At 39.4% G+C, this 21,171-nt stretch overlaps 1 protein-coding gene across 15 annotated transcripts in view; it reads left to right on the forward strand.

The window, feature by feature from the left end:
- The window catches only part of cacna1aa (calcium channel, voltage-dependent, P/Q type, alpha 1A subunit, a), a 132,159-nt gene that overhangs the window by 47,589 nt on the left and 63,399 nt on the right, over positions 1-21,171 (forward strand). For 11 of the 15 annotated variants that reach the window (XM_037792928.1, XM_037792922.1, XM_037792915.1 and 8 more), the window contains exons 6-19: positions 183-370; positions 4,716-4,819; positions 6,079-6,194; positions 8,431-8,475; positions 8,603-8,686; positions 9,992-10,198; positions 11,198-11,310; positions 11,394-11,506; positions 11,609-11,740; positions 11,938-12,010; positions 13,034-13,151; positions 14,123-14,190; positions 14,323-14,429; positions 20,350-20,400. In XM_037792928.1, the coding sequence (XP_037648856.1) occupies positions 183-370; positions 4,716-4,819; positions 6,079-6,194; positions 8,431-8,475; positions 8,603-8,686; positions 9,992-10,198; positions 11,198-11,310; positions 11,394-11,506; positions 11,609-11,740; positions 11,938-12,010; positions 13,034-13,151; positions 14,123-14,190; positions 14,323-14,429; positions 20,350-20,400 (1,519 nt within the window). The remainder of the gene's footprint in view (positions 1-182; positions 371-4,715; positions 4,820-6,078; positions 6,195-8,430; positions 8,476-8,602; positions 8,687-9,991; positions 10,199-11,197; positions 11,311-11,393; positions 11,507-11,608; positions 11,741-11,937; positions 12,011-13,033; positions 13,152-14,122; positions 14,191-14,322; positions 14,430-20,349; positions 20,401-21,171) is intronic. The other 4 variants (XM_037792926.1, XM_037792929.1, XM_037792930.1 and 1 more) reach the window with 1 other exon arrangement.

Genomic DNA, 21,171 nt, shown 5'->3' on the forward strand with positions numbered 1-21,171 from the left:
AGTTGAGATTATGAAAATAACATCCATCTACAAAGAATGAAAAATGTGTTGGTCTGTTGAGCATTTCTGATGAATCTCATAATTATAATTCAAGCTTATTTTGCTGTGTCATGATGACTATTTTATGTCAAAAGTGCCTTTTGTTTTGTAACACCTCCCCCCGACTTTGATCCACGTTACAGGTGAGATCCGAGAAGAGTTTCCGTGTGGGACGGAGCTTCCGTCACGGCTGTGTCCTGAGGGCACCATGTGCAGACAGTACTGGCTGGGACCAAACTACGGCATCACCCAGTTCGACAACATACTGTTTGCTATCCTCACCGTCTTCCAGTGTATCACCATGGAGGGCTGGACTGAACTGCTCTACTATGTATGTACAGCTGAACACATTTACACACTCCGTGACCAGCTTGTTATCCTCTTCAGCCTGCACGGGAGAATGTGTAGAAAGCTCTGCGTGGAGTAAAGCAGGATTGACAGGAAGCAGTTACTGTTGAAGGGACTACCAGTCAGTCAGTCAGTTTGAGAGGTGCAGGTCTCTGTGCCAGTAGGTTTAGATGAGAAAAGAGAGGATCATTCAAGCAAAACCCATCAGTCCTCGTCATGGATGAGCTGCACCAGCAGACAAACACCTTAGCCAATTAATTAGATTGAGAGTGGAAATTATACAGTATCAGTTTGTTCACCATGCAGACCGTTATTGTTGTGTTTGGTGGGCATTTTGTGCAGATAAAACAAATATTAAACATCTAGTCAGTGCTTGAAATGGAAAAAAAAAAGTTCCCTCTTGTTCACATGTATCTGCCGGTGCCCAAGAAAAAATCACGGTACGCTAAAGAGTAAAATGTAGAAGTGGTACGGCCCACTTGGAGCACTGCATCTAGCTCAGGGGTCAGCAACCTTTACTATCTGAAGAGACATTTTAGGCAAAAAAAAACACAACATTTGATCATTGTGATGAAGGTAACACAGTTTATAGTCTAAGTATATAGTATATAAGTCTAATGCAGTGAGGGCCAAAGAGACAATGTACTACGGAGTATTAGGGCCACATTGAGGGAAAAAACATCTGAGATTTACACAATAAAGTCGTAATATTACGAGAATAAAGTCATAACTTAACGAGAAAAAAAGAAAGTAATACGTAAAATTACTACTTTATAATGTTATGACTTTATTCTTGTAATATTATGACTCTATTCCTGATATCTCAGATTTATTATTTTTCCTTGATGTGGCCCTAATACTCCGTCGTACCGTCGTACCATAGACCTACAACAATGATAAATAAAAATGAAAATGTAAACAAAAAAACAATTATTCATTTCCATTATTAAAAATCCACAGGGAGCCGCTGGAGAGGAGCTGAAGAGCTGCAGGTTGCTGACCCCTGGACTAGTCAAATACAGATGAATTTAGTTTTATATTTGTCAAACATGTGTGGCAATAATCTCAATAGTATTACTAAACCATCCAAGATTATTTTCTCTCATGAAACACTAAAATGATTTTCACCTGTGCACGCTGTGAGTCTGCTCATAAAATAGGTAGCAGGTCTTTAACAGTGTCATCGCTCATGCCCAAGACCGAATAGTTCCCTGCTGTCAGTGGCAACGGTTGCTAGGAGACCGGAGGTAGAGATGAGGGTCTTTGAGTGCTACTGTAGTCGTCTCTTTCCCCATCTCCTCTCCTCTCCCTCCCCGTCCGTCCTTCCCACTGCTCTTATTCTATCTTTATTCCTTCTTTCTCTCTCCTCTCTTTATGCCCTTCCTTCCTTCCTCCCTTTCCCTCTCTCTCTCTCTCTCTCTCTTTCTCTCTCTTTCCTCCCTGTGTCCCTCCTTCCCGGTGCTGCTCTATATTTAAAAAGGGCCTGTTCAGCCCAAGTTATTCTTGCAGCTGCCGGGGAGGGGAGCGATAAAAGTTTAATGGTAGAAAAAAAAACGGGTCTGCGGTTCAGTGGGTACACAGCAGCAGCAATACCAGCTTCTACACGCAGGAAGATGGGAAGATGGGGGGAAGGAGGAGGAGACATGGGGACGTTAGACAGGGAGGCAGTGAGGAAGAGGGAAAGAGAAGAGAGATGGGAAAGGGTAAAATGAAGAATAATGTAAAGTGAAGAGGAATGGAAAAATGAAGGTAGGGAGGGAGGAATGAAGGGACTGAAGTAAGGAGGGGAAGAGCAGGAGAAATGAGTATGCAAAAGGGAGAGAACAATAAGGAGTGAATGAAGGAAATGGAGGGAGAGTCTGGACAGTAGGATGGAGGAGGCAGAGCAGGAGAGAGAGACCAAAGCATTTGTTATACATTATTTACTCTGCACTGAGCAGCTAAATAGAGTGGCAGATATGCATTTACTTATTGAGATGACTTAAAGCAAAATCATGTCAGCCCTGCTGTTGTTTATATTTCCAACAGCGGCGGCAGCGGACGCCACTTTTCAGTGCACTAACCTCCACATTGTCTGGACATATGTGTGCAGTACCCGGATGCTAATAAATGCACCTTCATTTGACTTAATAAATTATATTTTCTTTAGTGCACGGGTGCAGAGACAAACTTTAAAAGGTAACTTTGGTATTTTCAAACCTTTCCTATGTTTTGGTATCAAAGTGATTAATGAGGGACGAGGCTGTAACCGGCAGCTGCTCAATGAGCTGCGAGGACAAGTGAGCAGCGTTAATGTAACGTTATGTCCACTAAAAGTGTTTGTTTTTGCCACTGACAGACTCAGATTGTTGTTTTAAGTGTCTGACAACATGATGGAAAGGACCCGACAGAGAAATAAAAGTTTTTTTTACCTTTTGCTTGATCCAGTCTGTTTGGTATTGTGTCCAAGTCCCGCTCAAGGAGAAGTCTCGTTGTGAAATCTGAATATCCGTATACTGGAATTCATGTAAATATTCAGCCATGACATTGTAAATCTTTTAGATAACACTAAGTTACGCTTTCTGTACTCAAACACAACTAACTCTTGTGTTTCCACCATGGATGTATTCCACTATTCCACCGTTGTCTTCCGGCAACATGTCACCTCGCCAGATTTCAGAACGAGACTTCTCCTTGAGCGAAACTCTTTCCATAATGTTGTCAGACACTTACAGTACCAATCAGAGCCTGTCAAGGCAAAAAATAAGCACTAAAGCCGAGCATTCACTGTACCATTTCAGCCCCAATTTTGAGCCGCACGACTCATTTTAGAGTCGGACTGAATTTCAGCTTCGTCGGACGTTGTTTACCGTTGACTCCACAGGCTCTCACACAAGCAGCCGATTCCCCAACGTCAGCACCTTCTTTTCTCCTCTTTTTACAGTAATCAGAGCGAAGCTGTCAAGATATCAATGTAGGCTACAATAGATATAGCTAGTAAAACGTAACTCGCTTACCTCCAATTCTCTCTGCTAAATGGACAAGACATACTGTCCACATGTGAGTCCATATAACGTTACACCGCTGCCTCTTTTTTTAGACGTTTCAGCAAACAGGATGGCTCAGATGATGAAGGCAGCACGTTTCTGCCTTGTTAGCATCGGGACCCGTACAGACCTCTGCTAGCAAACCAGCTTTACCTGCCTCGGAGCTTTCAAACCAAACTTTAGAGACAACTGTCAACGATCAGTACGACCCTCATCCGTACGACCCTCATCCGTACGACCCTCATCAGTACAACCCTCATCCGTACGACCCTCATCCGTACGACCATCATCCGTACGACCCTCATCCGTACAACCCTCATCCGTACGACCCTCATCAGTACGACCTTCATCCGTACAACCCTCATCCGTACGACCCTCAGGAGCTGACCCGTCGTGTTTTTTTTCTATTTTACACGTACAGTGTGCTATGAGCTACGACAAGCTAGAGTCATGAAATTTGGTACCACAAATGGCCATGATGTCGTAATGCTTCACATCAAATATTATCTCAATTGGCCACATGGTGGCGCTATCACTGACAGCGCTGACGATCGGACAACGTACAGTGTGAGCACAGAAATCGTGAGCTTTAGCTCTACACCGCAAATGATCTACTCGTTGGGATTGAGTCATGATTTTAGATTTTTCAAATAGTCGTTAAGTTAAAAAAAAAATCTAATAGTTTATGCGAGTATTCGTCCCGTCTTAAAACATATATATTTCCCTTATATTAACTGTCGTAGGCTCTGCGTGGTAGTAACGTTACTACCGGTAAAACATCAAGGCCTACAATATGGAAGGAGTCTGAGACACACCCTACTGCACATCCCTACTACTCGTACAGTAGGAGTAGGAAGTCACACTAACATCACACAGCTTTAGTGGATGTAAATGACGTGTCAGCTTGCCCCGATAGCACCATATCGCAGCCTGTGAGCGGCTGCTGCCTACAGCGCTCTCCCTCAATGCTGGACCAGTTTCAGCTATTGTTGTCGCTCTCAGTCAGTCAGACACATAAACATGAGAAAATAGGATCCAGGTTGAAAAAGTTCCCCTTTAAAGAAACCCTTAACTTTCAGCGCTGACAGACGGAAACGTATGCCTCTGCAGGTGATTGATGCAGCTGTACCCGTTCTACCTGTGTGCCTGTGCTTCACGGATTTATTCTACGAGTTCTGGAGTCGTCTAATGTCTCAGTCGATCAATTGGTCATTATGACTTGTGACAGATTTCCCAGAGCAAAACATTGATTACTCTGTCTGATGTCTGTGTGTGTGTGTGTGTGTGTGTGTGTGTTTCCAGAGCAACGATGCCTCAGGGAGTGCATGGAACTGGATGTACTTCATCCCCCTCATCATCATCGGCTCCTTCTTCATGCTCAACCTGGTGCTGGGTGTGTTATCCGGGTAAGTGTGTGTGTGACACAGTGTAAAGGTTGTTTATACATCATTTTTCATCCCATGTGCAGAAGGGTGGGACGATACACCCATCTCCTCGATACTATCATGATACTTGGGTGCCGATTCGACATGTATTGAGATTTTTAAGTATTGCAATTCTACAAGTTTATTAACTAAGTTGAATCAGACACTTCTAGGGACTTTTACTTTGGAAAATCTCTAAATGAATCCAGTAAAAACGTTTGACTTTCAGCATCCGAGATGTTCTGAAGTCAAATATATCAGGATCATCGTCAGGAATTATTTATTACATTTATTATCCAGCAACCCAAAAGTCAAAGAATAAAGACATTTCCCTCACAGATTAGTGGTGTTTTCTTTTTAATCTATAAGGGACATGTAATGTTTTATACTTCTGGTGAATATAATCCATCAATATTATTTCCATAGATGTATTTAGTATATACAGTTCCCTTTGTTAACACCTTATTTTGAAAAGCGGACGTAGTCCCACGTGTATACTTCCTCTAACTTCTCCAAGGTGGTCTCTAGCTCTCCCGTCAGCTCCGTTCTCTTTATCCATCCATGGTCAGCTCCATCGGGGCCGTTTCAATGCAGAGAACACAAATGTCAGTATCTGGGTGCTCTACAGTCGTAGCATCGGCCCGTTTGACCACAGAGACGAGAGCGACGGCCCGCTTGGACCGCAACGTTACCGCCATACCATAACGTTTCCTGTCCGTGACAGAGTTAGCATGCAGCTTTAGCTCTGCTCTGTCTAGCTCTGCTTTTCCTGTCAATGTGTGAAACCCAAAGTGTTTCCATCCTTTACTGGATGTGTAGTGTTTACCACGCTGGATTTAACATGGGAGGGTGCAGGTCGTATCCACGACGACCCTCCAACATTTCTACTTTCTGAGGTTTGTTTTGGTTGACGGATACGGAACGGATATGACGTCACGTTACTCAGACTACCACAATAAAAGCGGTAACTTCCTTCTACCTCCGCATAGACTCAGATGAAGCAAATATATTGATTCTGGTGTAAAAAAATATATTTCAACATTATAAAAAACAAAATCACGATAACAAAGGTGAATCATTATTTTTTCCCAGCCCTAATATACATTAGTAGTTTAATACATTTTGAAAAAAAAAAAAAAATGCTTGTATTTTATTGTCACATTACATTTATATGTCACCTTAAAAATGCAAAGTTAAAGGTGTCTAAATGTGTGTGTTGTGTGTGTTGTGTGTGTCTGCAGTGAGTTTGCCAAAGAGAGAGAGCGTGTGGAGAACAGGAGTGAGTTCCTGAAGCTCAGAAGACAACAGCAGATCGAGCGGGAACTCAATGGTTATCTGGAATGGATCTGCAAAGCTGGTATGTACAATATACTAGATGGTGTGGTTCATTTGTCACACACAAAGAGTTGTCGATTCAAATAGTTATCGTGGGTTAATCACAAATTAATCAGACATTTTTTATCTGTTCAAAATGTACCTTAAAGGGAGATTTGTGGGGTATTTAATACTCTTATCAACATGGGAGTGGGACAATATTCTGCTTTATGCAAACGTATTGACTATGACTTTCCCCAAACTGCATGTGATTATCATAAAGTGGGCATGTCTGTAAAGAGGAGACTCGTGGGTACCCATAGAACCCATTTACATTCACACATCTGGAGGTCAGAGGTCAAGGGACCCCTTTGAAAATGGCCATGACAGTTTTTCATCGCCAAAACTTTAAACAAGTTTGGAGCGTTATTTAACCTCCTTCAAAACCAGCTCGTATAACATACCGATGGATTCATCAGGTTTTCTAGTTTCATATGATGCCCTCTAGCTGAGCCCACTACGACCTCTGAAAGATCGAATAGCGGCTGGGCTAAATCCCAAGTTGCGTTAAAACTAATTTGTGTAAACACGTTATTATCGTGTTAACCTTTACAGCATGCAGCAGGTGCATGGGATATTAGTACATTATTAAAGCAAACTCAACCCTCTCTGCTGGGGCTTCACAGTAAAAGCCTATAAACAAAGAGAGTTTGGTGGATTTTACTGTGAAGCAGCTGCAGGAAATAATGACCTATAATCACTGGGGTAATAATATTCTATCTCTTTTTGTTTTGGTCTTAGTCAACTAAGATTTCTTTAGTCGATTAGTCCTTTTTTATGGGTTTTTTTATGCTGAATGACTCATGATCAGATTTAAAGTGGTGCTTTTGTGTTGGATTTTAGTTTTATTAAATCTAATCAATGAGTTGACAAAATCATCTTAAAGGGACTATTTGTAACTTTCAGAAATGCTTCTTAACAGCGACACCTGTGGCCGTGAAATCAACGAAAGTCAGCGTCGGGCTCGCGCTTGCTCGCTCTAAATATACATGAATGAGCATCGCTCAAAACAGTGAGGCGATACACGTCAGCTAAAACCACAATATCACTCTGTATTTCACCTGCTTGGTAGTAATGTTAGCTGACTAGACGAACGTCTCTCCATGAACATGATTAAGATCTGATCCTAGTGTTGGCTTTTCCTGCCTCAGCGCAGGCTGAGGGAGCGGGGCTCTTCAGCGAGTCTTCCTGTTCTCGTCGGTAACGAGACGATAAGGTAACTCACTGCAGAGCTCCGTCACTTCACAAGACACGGGAAACCTCTGTTGGTCTGGAGGAGCTGCAGCAGTTATTTCTGCGCAAACATCCACTGTACATTCACTAGATATTCTCAGAGCTAAACTAACTCTTCTGCAGTGTGGAGTGAGCGCGCATGAACGTCTAGAGGTGGAGCGAGCTGAGCGAGAATGCGCGCTCTGTCTGAGTGAAGGCGAGCAGGCAGAGGAGCAGAGGCAGCAGCCACACACGAACGCGCATGTGTCCCGACCCGCTACATTTATACGCTTAAAAAGTTACAAACAGTCCCTTTAAGTGTTAGTCGACTAATAATTTCTTTGGTCGAGGACAGTCCTATCTATATTAATTGTATTTTATTTGCACGACTATCATTTGAGCTTTTGTAGTTGATAGTTTGAAGCACACCGACACCTTCAACATCACGATATTCACTACCAAACAAATTCAATCCTGAAGCTTAAATGATGGGGTACGTTTCCAGGGTGATAATGTAGGTATAGCTCTCCTCTGAATGTAATACAAACATACTTGAGTTATAGCCAGTTGTACAGTTCAATATAAGTGAACAGCCTTGATTTGCACCACTGTGGCAAGGATTAAAGACACTTGTTTGATGCCTGGATAGAGAAGACCCACTATTTGTCTCTTTATCTTTTGTCTTTTTACTGCGATCCATCTGCTGAGGGCTGGAAAGATGTAGAGAAGATGAGAGGAATGGAGGGCTGGATGGTGGAAGGAGTGGATGAAGGGGGGGGCAGATAGAAAGGACAGACCTTTGATCTTCTTGAAAAACACAATCTACATAAAAACAAGGACGCTAAAAAACAAAGGAGGGGAGGGATGAGTAGCAAGCCCAGGTGCAGGCCACAGACTTTGTTTTCATTCAAATTGATGACAACTATAGATTGATATTATGGACGTCATCAAACATACATTTTATGTGTCATATATTTAACATTTGTGTCCGTGTGTGTGTTTTGTAGAAGAGGTCATCTTGGCGGATGATGACAATGAAAAGGAATATGATGGTAGGATGAATTTTATTTTATTTTGTTGTACTGTGTATGTGCATGACTGTGATGTAAGAAAAGATAATAATACATTTAACATATCAGTACTGCCGTGTTAAAGATTAAACACGTTACTCTGTTACAGGCTCCCGGAGAAGAGCCACAAAGAACCATAAGAGCAAAGCTGAACTGCTCAACCCCGAGGAAGGGGAGGGAGATCTGGCAGTAGGTAAGAGACACACTCTCGTAAGCAGTACGCAGTACATACTACATACTACTGGCTAACACAGTACACAGTACATACTACATACTACTGGCTAACACAGTACACAGTACATACTACATACTACTGGCTAACACAGTACACAGTACATACTACATACTACTGGCTAACACAGTACACAGTACATACTACATACTACATACTACTGGCTAACACAGTACACAGTACATACTACATACTACTGGCTAACACAGTACACAGTACATACTACATATTACTGGCTAACACAGTACGAGGTTGTATTACTAGTATAGTATGAGGTTGTACTACTAGTATAGGATGAGGTTGTACTACTAGTATAGTATGAGGTTGTACTACTAGTATAGTATGAGGTTGTTCTACTAGTATAGTATGAGGTTGTACTACTAGTATAGTATGAGGTTGTACTTCTAGTATAGTATGAGGTTGTACTACTAGTATAGTATGAGGTTGTACTACTAGTATAGTATGAGGTTGTTCTACTAGTATAGTATGAGGTTGTACTACTAGTATAGTATGAGGTTGTACTTCTAGTATAGTATGAGGTTGTACTACTAGTATAGTATGAGGTTGTACTACTAGTATAGTATGAGGTTGTACTACTAGTATAGTATGAGGTTGTACTACTAGTATAGTATGAGGTTGTACTACTAGTATAGTATGAGGTTGTACTTCTAGTATAGTATGAGGTTGTACTACTAGTATAGTATGAGGTTGTACTACTAGTATAGTATGAGGTTGTACTACTAGTATAGTATGAGGTTGTACTACTAGTATAGTATGAGGTTGTACTACTAGTATAGTATGAGGTTGTACTACTAGTATAGTATGAGGTTGTACTACTAGTATAGTATGAGGTTGTACTTCTAGTATAGTATGAGGTTGTACTACTAGTATAGTATGAGGTCTAGAGTCCAGCCTCTGCCTCTGTCTCACACACACTCAAAGGCAAACAACCGGTACATAGAGATGCTATCTTATCTTGCATATCAGCATTACCTGACCCTCCTCTCCTCTCCTCTCCTCTCCTCTCCTCTCCTCTCCTCTCCTCTCCCCTCCTCTCCTCTCCTCTGCTGCTCTGCACTTCTCTCCTCATGTTACTTATTTCCCCTTTCCTCAACCCCATGTGTTTACTGTACCTGTTACTGTGTTTAAGATGACATTGTGTTCACTGTGTGCAGTTTTGCTTTTCAAAGATGCTAAATGAACACAACGATTCCAGTAAAGCACCGTTCACTAACACCGAACCCTTCGCCTCGCTCATCCTTTCAGGCTCGCCGTTTGCCCGTGCCAGCTTGAAGAGCTCCAAGCTGGAAGGATCGGATTTCAAGCGGCGGGAGCGCCGGCTACGCTTCGTCATCCGGCACATCGTCAAGTCCCAGGCCTTCTACTGGACCGTGCTGTGTCTGGTGGGCCTCAACACCATGTGTGTGGCTGTGGTGCACTACGACCAGCCAGACCCACTGTCAGATTTTCTATGTGAGTAGGAGGGAGCGGCGGGGTGGGCGGGGGGATACAGTACGTACATGCACACTTTGTGCAAGCATGCACCGATTATCTCCACAAATACTCTCATCACAGATTACTGGAAGGGAGTGGGTGAGCAAATTCTTAAGTAAATGTGACTAAATCCATGAAAGAGCTGACCCAACCAGTTAACACGAGCACATCCAAACACAGAATGTCTTCCTCTTGCACAGATCCTCTCATTTTTAATATATATATATACACATACAGACATGCACAGATGGGATATATTGAATTGAAAAGACAAACAAAATACAAATAATCTCATTTTAAAGCGATCAAAAGATGCATTGAAATAAAAAGCTAGATATTTGATATAAGCATTATAGCCATGGTTTAACCAAATGGTGTAACGTACGTAGGATACAAAACAACACAGTGAGAGATTGAGCTTGGAGCATGAGTGAATAAGTATATTTGTTAATTTACATTACAGAAAATGTCGAATTTTCATGCATTTTAAATACAAATTACAGATTCTGTTACTTTTTTTTTTTTTATTTGAACACTGTTTTTATTATTGTGCTTTTAACGGTTAAAACTTGCAAACACTACCCTCCACATGAGATCATACACAGTATAAGAATAATAATTATACATTTGTAATAAACAATCTGAGTGTGCCTTTCTGAGCAACATAAAAGTAATAATAAAATAAATAATATAATAATAATAACAATAATAATAATAATAATAATAATAATAATATAATATACAATAATTAAATAAATAAACTAAATAAATAACTAAATAAATAAATAAAAATAATAATACATTTTTAAAAAAGGGGATGGATGCCTATTACCTTTGTCAGTGAACTGACAATTGGTGTATCTATTCTAGTTGTATATGAAATGAATGCAATCTCACAAAACATTCCTCCTCCTCCTCCTCCTCCTCCTCCTCCTCTTCCTCCTCCTCCTCTCTTCTTGTCTTCTTCTCTGCATATAGATTTTGCTGAATTAATCTTCCTGGGGATATTCTTGACGGAGATGATGGTAAAGATGTACGGCCTGGGGAAGCAGGCCTACCTCAACTCCTCCTTCAACTGCTTCGACTGCATTGTGAGTCCCACAGCTCAGACCATTTAAACCTTGTAACCTTACATAAACCTATATGAATAACCACATGCTTGTGTCTGCATCAGGTGATATGCGGTAGTATATTTGAAGTGCTGTGGTCCATCATCCAGCCGGGCACGTCGTTTGGCATCAGTGTGCTACGAGCTCTCAGGTTATTGAGGATTTTCAAAGTCACCAAGTGAGTCTCTACTGTATTCTAGTTTTTATTTGAATCAATATAACGAACGTAACTCAACTCAGTTAAACACACACACTTCCTTTCCTGTCTGTTTTTCGCCAGGTACTGGGCATCTTTGCGTAACCTCGTCGTGTCTCTGCTCAACTCCATGAAGTCCATCATCAGCTTGCTCTTCCTCCTCTTCCTCTTCATAGTTGTCTTTGCCCTGCTGGGCATGCAGCTCTTCGGAGGACAGTCAGTGCTCTCTTTCCTTCTCTCTCTCTGTGTCTCTCTCTTTACTCCCGTCCTTCCTTTTTAATCGTTCACATTTCATATGCTACTAAGACATTGGTTTTTGTTAATTGCCAATTTGGTTAAGTCATTTTTTTAAGTAGTTTTTAAGAAAAAAAAAAGCATCTCTCTCACCCATTTGATTTTTTTTCCCCTGCTAGGTTTAATTTTGAAAATGGCACTCCTCCGACCAACTTCGACACCTTCCCCGCAGCAATAATGACGGTGTTTCAGGTGAGCAGAGGAGACGATGTAAAGGGGAGGGAGGGAGGGAAGCAGAACGGTAGGAGAAGACGAGGGTTGGATACGGACAAAAAGGACTAAAGAGGACGTGATAATATAATGTAGAATGCTGCTTTTGAATTCTTAAATGTCATCAGTCAAAAGCATACATGTGCTAAAGCTTGTCTCAAACAGAGAATGGGGGTGTGGTTAATAGTCAGACGTGATTCATCACCACGGCAACCAGACTGCATCGTTTTCCAACCCAGTTTAGATGAATTTACTGTTTATCAGACCACAAATGAGACAGGAATTATCTCAACAACACCGACTCTCTCTCACTCGCTCTCTTCTTCACCGCCTCCTCCTGGCGAGGCGGCCGTCTGGCTGCTGCTGCACCGAGGAGCCGCACTGCCGCACGCCGCCCACAGTGCACCGGAGGACGGATAGACATGTTAAAGAGGTCCGCCGTTTGAAATGCAGTTTCAGAGCGTTCCGGAGGTGTTAACACCGGCCTCTCTCCTCAGCTACAGCACCAACTTCAGGCTGGTGCACGCCAAGGGTAGAGTAAGATGAGCAGGGAGGCGGGCAGGCATCTGATTGGTTCTTTCCAAGCGGACCGCGAGGCAGTGATTGGTAGACGTTTTTACAGGTTTACAGCAGCTACAGATGACGGCTCTTTTCCGCTCCTTTTTCAGAGCTCATCAGTAATGGATCGCTGTCGGGGCGTAAAGACCATTTCAACCAATAGAACACATAGTGTCTACTGGAGAACATCGTCAACCCTGACTTTAAAGTTATTTATCAAAATCATTTGCAGTGTATCTAATCAACTTGGTCTGGAAATGACTGAAATAAATATGAAATATCATAGAAACACCAAAATACACTGGAGGGGGGGCTTTAAGGTGCTTTAGATGAATGCATGTTGTGTGTGTGTTTACATCAAAGCATAATTAATCTTGAAATAGCTGCATGTACTCGGAGTGAATATGGCCTCATCTGACTATTTGAATGTGTATGTGTTTGGTTCAGATCCTGACGGGCGAGGACTGGAACATGGTGATGTACGACGGCATCAAGTCTCAGGGAGGAGTCAACAAGGGCATGGCCTTCTCTGTCTTCTTCATCGTCCTGACACTCTTCGGAAACTGTATCCCTTGACTGTGAAAATGCAAAGAAGCACACAAAACACTCACACACATATACAGTATACATGTTAGGGCTGGGACAATGTCCTGATTCAAGACTATCACGTTACTCGGGTGCCGATTCGATACATACTTATTTACCTCTAGACCATGGAGGGAAAAAGTTGAATCCTACACTTCTAGGGACTTTTACTTTGGAAAATCTCTAAATGAATCCAGTAAAAATGTTTGATTTTCAGCATGTATGTAGTCAGAGACGTCCTGAAGTCAAATATATCAGTCATTGTCAGGAATTATTTATTATCCAGCAAACCAAAAGTCAAAGAATAAAGACATTTCCCTCACAGATTAGTTTTATTTTTAATTTATAATGGACATGTAATGTTTTATACTTCTGGTTAATATAATCCAATCAATCTTATTTCTATAGATGTATTTTGTAGATACAGTTCCCTTTGTTAACACCTTATTTTGAAAAGCGGACGTAGTCCCACGTGTCTACTTCCTCTAACTTCTCCAAGGTGGTCTCTAGCTCTCCCGTCAGCTCCATTCTCTTTATCCATCCATGGTCAGCTCCATCGGGGCCGTTTCAATGCAGAGAACATAAATGTCAGTATCTGGGTGCTCTACAGTCGTAGCGTCGGCCCATTTGACCACGGAGACGAGAGCGACGGCCGGCTCCACCGCCACGTTACCGCGATACGATGACATTTCCTGTCCGTGACGGAGTTAGCATGCAGCTTTAGCCGTGATGTGTAGCTCTGCTGCTTACCTTTCACAATAAAAGCCTCAGACATATAATTTTTGTTTATTCGTCACGCCGCCGGTGTATAAAGGCTTTAAGTCCAACCAGAAACTGACAGGATGTTACTGTAACAGGGATGCTATGTTGGCTCAGACGTTAGGTGCGTGTTATATACAGACATACACATAAACTCCTACATGCTGGATCTCCTTTAACTCTGTGTCTCAGACACTCTGCTGAATGTGTTCTTGGCCATCGCTGTGGACAATTTAGCCAACGCACAGGAACTCACCAAGGTACCCTACAGTCCAATTTTAGTTGTTATGCTCCTATACTCAACAAATTCTCACTAGTCCCTCCTCCTCATTCATTCATCTCTTGCTTTTTGATTTCCTTCTTTCTTTCTTTCTTTCCATCTGTGTGTGCAGGATGAGCAGGAGGAAGAGCAGGCTGCCAGTAAGAAGAACGCCCTGCAGAAAGCCAAGGAGGTGGCTGAAGTCAGCCCGCTGTCTGCTGCCAACCTCTCCATCGCAGCGTGAGTTTCTCTCTAATACTGTCGTTTTGTGTGTGTGTGTGTGTGTCCATTTTAAAACTGTTTTCACACCAGGCAGCGATTTTTAAGGCGGAACATTTGCACGTATCTTTAAAGAAACTCATTCAGCAACTACGAGCCAAGCACTTAAGCAAGATTCAGCTTCACTTTGGAGAAAGCACAGTATACTGCACTAACCCAAAGACCCACGTCATGATGCAAAGAGCTTTCTACATATATTAAAATAGCCACCTAAAGCACACTTCTTGACGTTGCTTACATCACCCCTGATATGACTTCAGTTTTTTTTTTTTTTTTTACATATTTCTGATTTTTTTTCCGTTTGCGTTATTATCGCGATATCCAAAGCCCAGGTATCGCTATCGGTATCTGGACTGAAATAGTCGGATCGGTGCATCTCTACTCTTTTCTTTCTCTGTATCACACTCTTTTCTTCATAGAACACACACACACACACACACACACACACACACACACACACACACAAGCCAGTGTTGGATTGATCCGGTCTAGCCCTCCTCTGGTCAGGAGAGCCACAGTCTTTGATCTCTTTTCTCTGTATACACAGGGGTCTTTCCTTTCACTCCTGGTAAAGTTCACACACACACACACACACACACACACTCATAGCACTCTGTGGTCTGTCCAGGGGAGCCCACGTCTGCTCAGAAATACCTCACACACACACACACACACACACACACACACACACACACAAACAACACGTACACACAGTTCTGACCTTTACCGCCTTGCTACGTCAGCCTCGGCCCTCTTTATGTCACACACAGATGCAAAGAGAGTTAAACACACACATGCTCGTAACGTGTTCATCATGTCGTGAATCACACTGTTTTCTGTTACTGTAACTTCCCTGTGCTGTGAGCATTTGGTGTCTGTGTACCAGTAAACTTCCAGAGGGAGTCTGGAGGCCTGTACTACGAAGCAGGATTGGTGGTTAGCGAGGTAACTTCAAGGTTTAACCCTTCAGGGGTTTTTACAGTTCACAGTTTAAACTGACAGATGAAGGAATTTTTTTCTTTTTCCAGCTGTCCTTCCTGCATTTGGCAGCTTCAACGATGTTACTTTTAGTCTGGATTATGTGTTTAACTTCTTGGTATTTGTGTAATATTGTAGTTTGTATAATGTGCCTCTCTCTGACAGTAGACTTGTCCATGTCTGTGATTGGTCAGATGCTGTAAACCCCGCCCCCGTTCATGTGAATGCGCTCACAGCCAGACTGAGAAGCCCTGGGTTGATAACCACCGTCGTAGGACCGCTTAGCGGGATCTCTCTGTTGTTAGGGTTAGTTCAACCAGATAACGAGAAGATACCCTGGGTATTCACTTCGTAGTACAGGCCTCTGGAGATTAGATATTTATTTGTCAACACAATGCACATGTTATCTTTGTGTGTGTGTGTGTGTGTGTGTGTGGGTGTTTGTGTGTGTGTGTGTGTGTGTGTGTGAGAGAGAGAGAGAAAGTGTGTGTGTGGGATTAGTTTGAAAATCTACCCTTGCATACTGAACCAGCATCCTGCAGCTTGCTAAGGTTGTTTGCCCAACACCTGCTAGACTGAAATATGACAGGTGTCTCTAAATGTTGCTTAATCTTTTTGTAGGTTAACGCAATAATAAAGCACTAACGCAAAAAGGTTTTTAACGGAATTGATCCAAAAAAGTCAGAAAATGGTCTAAAAAATGTAAAAAAAAAAAAAAAAAAAACGTTGGAAATGTCCCCAAAAAATCAGAAAAAATGTACGGAAAAAAATTCAGAAATATGTAAAAAAAAAAAAAAAAAAGTCAGAAAATTGTCGAAGAAATGTCAGAAATAAGTCTGAAAAAAAAAGTCTGAAAAATGTAAAAAAAAAAAAAAAAAAAGAAGAAAAATCTAAAAATGTAAAAAACAAATCTGAAAAAATGTCCGGAAAAAAAAAATTCCAAAATATGTAAAAAAAAAAAATTTAAAAAAAGAAATATCCGAAAAATGTAAAAAAAAAAAAAAAATCTGAAAAATATCCGGAAAATAATTCTGAAATATGTAATAAAAAAAAAAAAAATATTCGATAAATGTGAAAAAAAGTCAGAAAATATTCGAAAAAATTTTAGAAATAAGTCTGAAAAATGTCAAAAAAAAAGTCAGAAAATATTATATATATATATATATATATTAAAAAATGAAAAAAAAAGAAATATCCGAAAAATGTAAAAAAAAAAAAATATGAGAAAATGGTCTGAAAAATGTGAAAAAAAAAAAAAGTCAGAAAATTGTCGAAGAAATGTCAGAAATAAGTCTGAAAAAAAAATCTAAAAAATGTAAAAAAAAAAAAAAAGAAGAAAAATCTAAAAATCTAAAAAGCAAATATGAAAAAATGTCCGGAAAAAAAATTCCCAAATATGTAAAAATCAGAAATATCCCTAAAAATGCAAAAAAAAAAAAAAAAAATGTCCGGAAAAAAATTCCGAAATATGTAAAAAAATATATATATATAAAAACAATTAAATAAAATAATAAATATCCGAAAAATGTAAAGAAAAAAAAAAAAGTCAGAAAATAGTCGAAGAAATGTCAGAAGTAAGTCTGAAAAATGCCAGAAAAAAAGATCTGAAAAATGTAAAAAAAAAAAAAAGTCTGAAAATGTCCAAAAGAAATCTGAAAAAATGTCCGGAAAAAAATTTTGAAATATGTAAAAAAAAAAAAAAAAAAGTCAAAAAATTGTCGAAGAAATATCAGAAATAAGTCTGAAAAAAAAGTCTGAAAAATGTAAAAAAAAAAAAAAAAAAAAGAAGAAAAATCTAAAAATGTAAAAAACAAATCTGAAAAAATGTCCGGAAAAAAAAATTCCAAAATATGTAAAACAAAAAAATTTAAAAAAAGAAATATCCGAAAAATGTAAAAAAAAAAAGTCAGACAATTGTTGAAAAAATTTCAGAAATAAGTCTGAAAAATGCCAGAAAAAAATATCTGAAAAATTAAAAAAAAAAAAAAAAAAAACATTGGAAATGTCTCAAAAAAATCTGAAAAAATGTCCGGAAAAAATATCCGGAAATAAATTCAGAAATATGTAAAAATAAAAAAAGAAGAAATATACGAAAAATTAAAAAAAAAAAAAAATCAGAAAATGGTCTGAAGAATGTGAAAAAAATAAAAAAAAAGTCAGAAAATTGTCGAAAAAGTGTCAGAAATAAGTCTGAAAAATGCCAGAAAAAAAGATCTGAAAAATGTAAAAAAAAAAAAAAACGTTGGAAATGTCCGGAAAAAAATCTGAAAAAAATTCCGAAATATGTAAAAATAAAAAAAGAAGAAATATCCGAAAAATGTAAAGAAAAAAAAAAGTCAGAAAATTGTCGAAGAAATGTCAGAAATAAGTCTGAAAAGTGTCAGAAAAAAAGGTCTGAAAAATGTAAAAAAAAAAAAAAGTCTGAAAATGTCCAAAAGAAATCTGAAAAAATGTCCGGAAAACATTTTTGAAATATGTAAAAAAAAAAAAAAAGTCAGAAAATTGTCGAAGAAATATCAGAAATAAGTCTGGAAAAAAAAGTCTGAAAAATGTAAAAAAAAAAAAAAAAAAAGAAGAAAAATCTAAAAATGTAAAAAACAAATCTGAAAAAATGTCCGGAAAAAAAAAATTCCAAAATATGTAAAAAAAAAAAATTTAAAAAAAGAAATATCCGAAAAATGTAAAAAAAAAAAAAAAATCTGAAAAATATCCGGAAAATAATTCTGAAATATGTAATAAAAAAAAAAAAAATATTCGATAAATGTGAAAAAAAGTCAGAAAATATTCGAAAAAATTTTAGAAATAAGTCTGAAAAATGTCAAAAAAAAAGTCAGAAAATATTCGAAAAAAATGTCAGAAATAAATGTAAAAAAAAAAAAAAAAAAAGGTCTGAAAAATGTAAAAAAAAAAAAAAAAAAAAGGTCTGGACAATGTGATAACACTCCCAAGTTGATAAGAGTATTAAATACTTGACAAATGTCTGGTAATGTAGTGCTGTCGTGTGCGTTCAATTCCACTGTATCAGTGTAAATCCAAATCCCTCATTTATGTAGTATAACAAAAAGGTGGAGAGACATTGAAATTCTAATGGAGAAAGTCCTTGTTTTTTCTAAGCAGGGATTTTAAACTTGGGGGACATCAGTGGACCATGAAGAATCTCTTAAGAAGATATTCTATGGTAGATTCAGGAAGGAAAGCTACATAAAACCCGTTGGAAAACAGTTGTACGGTTGCATAACTCTTAACTAGGACTCTCTAAATGACAACAAGGTGCACCCTTAAACAGCCGTACAATCTAAACAGACTGCAGGAATACAGTTAAATATAGGAAATCACTTTTTAATCTGTGAGTCTAAAAGGCTGGAAGGAGTTTCACGACTGTATTTTCCATCGTTAATGCACTACAGCTTGTGATAATTATGTTGGAAATGATGCTAAACTAGCTGTCTTGTTTAGAAGTGTTTTTAATTTAGCAAAGTATAACATGGTCTCATTAGTTTGTTAAAACTTTGTGTAATATCAGGAGTTAGAGGAAGATGATACGGTGAAAGAAGCAAAGAATAATCAGGACAGAACAGGATAAATGAATGATGCAATTTGTGAGATTACAAAAAGAAGGACAGCAAAAAATAAATAGGATTGTTTTGGATTTACGGATGGAACAAACTGCAGAGGTGAGTGAGTGTGAAATGTCTGGGTGCGGGTGTGATTTGTGTGTTTTGTGTGTGAAGGGTTACATTCCAAAATGCTCGATATTTTTGAGCAAACGTATTTCAATTTTTGCATTTCAGGAATATATTTTACGAGTAGTAATTCAGTTTATCCCCCTGAGACCCGCAATCACGACTGACTTCTGTCAGATGCTCTAGAAGGTTCATGTCATGTTACCATGTCGAGAAGGAAGATAAATAACGCTTCGTCCACACTGCGAACGTCAGGAGCGCATGGCCGCTGCGACGCGTGGCAGCCGCGTTTCAGCTGCTGCAGCTGTCAGCCCTTTCTTTCTACATAGTCTTTCATAATGGCCATTTCATTTCATTATAAATATCATTTATATTTATTTTAGACAGAGAAAGGTTAAGAAATGTGTGGTTTTTTGTAAATAATAGTAAAAATCCACAATTAAAACCCCGTACTATATTAATTCATGGAGCTCTGCAAGTCACCGCATGTTCTACAACAATCTCCGGCAAATATTTCAGAATAAAAGCCTCAGGTTAAAAAATTGAAATGAAAGCAGGAAGTGTTAATTTAACAATAAATCTTTACTTTTTTCATGAACGTGACATATTGTACAGATACAGACGTTGAAACTGTAGTAATGTTGCTGATATGATGTCAATATACAGTCAGTAGATCACTTTCAATGTCTGTTGTTGCTGTGAAGCGCGAGGCTCGCGTCAAAAATAGGCAAGACCTCGAATCTCACGCGTCCCACGCGGGCAGTGTGGCTGCTCTAACCTTTTAACATGGACGCCTAAATAAAAAAACAACAGGTAACGCAGCCGCCACGCGCTCCTGACGTTCCCAGTGTGGACGAGGCTTAACACTCCATAGTTGGGCTAAATTTTAGCGAGGAAAAACTGTCATGGTCGTTTACAAATTTATGACTAGACGAACTTGACACACAGTCCTGAGCAGCATCTCAAATTAATCTTCAGGTTCCCAGCTTTCAGATGATGTACACCACTTCTATGTGACATCTACTGTTGACCTGCTATCTCCCCCTAAAGACCCCCTGGACCCTCCTAAAAAAAGGACTAAAACGGGTCTTGTGGGTCTCAGAGGGTTAAACGGCACCTTTTATTGGAATAGCGACCGTTTGTCAGGGTAGCCATTTTGGAATGAAATCCTCCTTCTGTTCTTTCGTGCCATCTCACTCACCAGCTGTTTCCCTCCTCAGCAACAAAGTACACAGTGAGTGTCACAACGCTACCGACCCCTTTCTGGACTGGTATTTATTTATTTGTTTATTCATTTCTTTATTGACTTAACAACCATTTCCCTGCTTTCTTTTTGTATTTCAGAAAAAAACCTTCCATTCCTTGTCCCCTTTTTGTTCCTAACTTTTGAAGTACATACATACCTGGCTTTCTTTAGCTGTTATTTGTGTTGGCTTATTTTTCAAGAGTACATTTTCTGTTGCCTGTGCCTCGCAGTACGGCTGTTTGCTTTACTGTGGTTGACTATAGGCCCTGAGAGAGAGAAGGGACTTAAAGCTGATTACTGGCACAAGTTTTGGAGGGCAAGAATGCTGGTTACTGACAGTTTGTGGGTGTTTCCCTATAAAATGTATTATATAACAAACACGGCTCAGTCACTGTAACAATACGTTTTATAGCCTACAACTATATGATACGTATCGCTTTCCATGGTTCTGATACAATTCAAAGACGATATTTGGCTCATTTAGAGCGATACGATATGATACGATATGCTACGATTCATTGACGATATTTGGCTCATCTAGAGCGATATGAAATTATACGATATGCTACGATACGATATGCTACTATACGATACGATATGTTTCAATGAAGATATTTGGAATCGTTACACCTCTATTAATTATAGATTATTATAACAAATTCTGACCTTGCCTCAGTGTTATCCTCTACTTTGTCTCCCCACATGGTTTACCAAAGTAGGGCTGTCCTGCCCGGTGCTTTGGCAAGCTGTGTAGACACCCAGACACTTTGTTTTGTAGAGCCAAATGACCCTTTAG

This window comes from Sebastes umbrosus, chromosome 14 (genome assembly GCF_015220745.1).
Source record: "Sebastes umbrosus isolate fSebUmb1 chromosome 14, fSebUmb1.pri, whole genome shotgun sequence".
Classification (NCBI taxonomy): Eukaryota; Metazoa; Chordata; class Actinopteri; order Perciformes; family Sebastidae; genus Sebastes; species Sebastes umbrosus.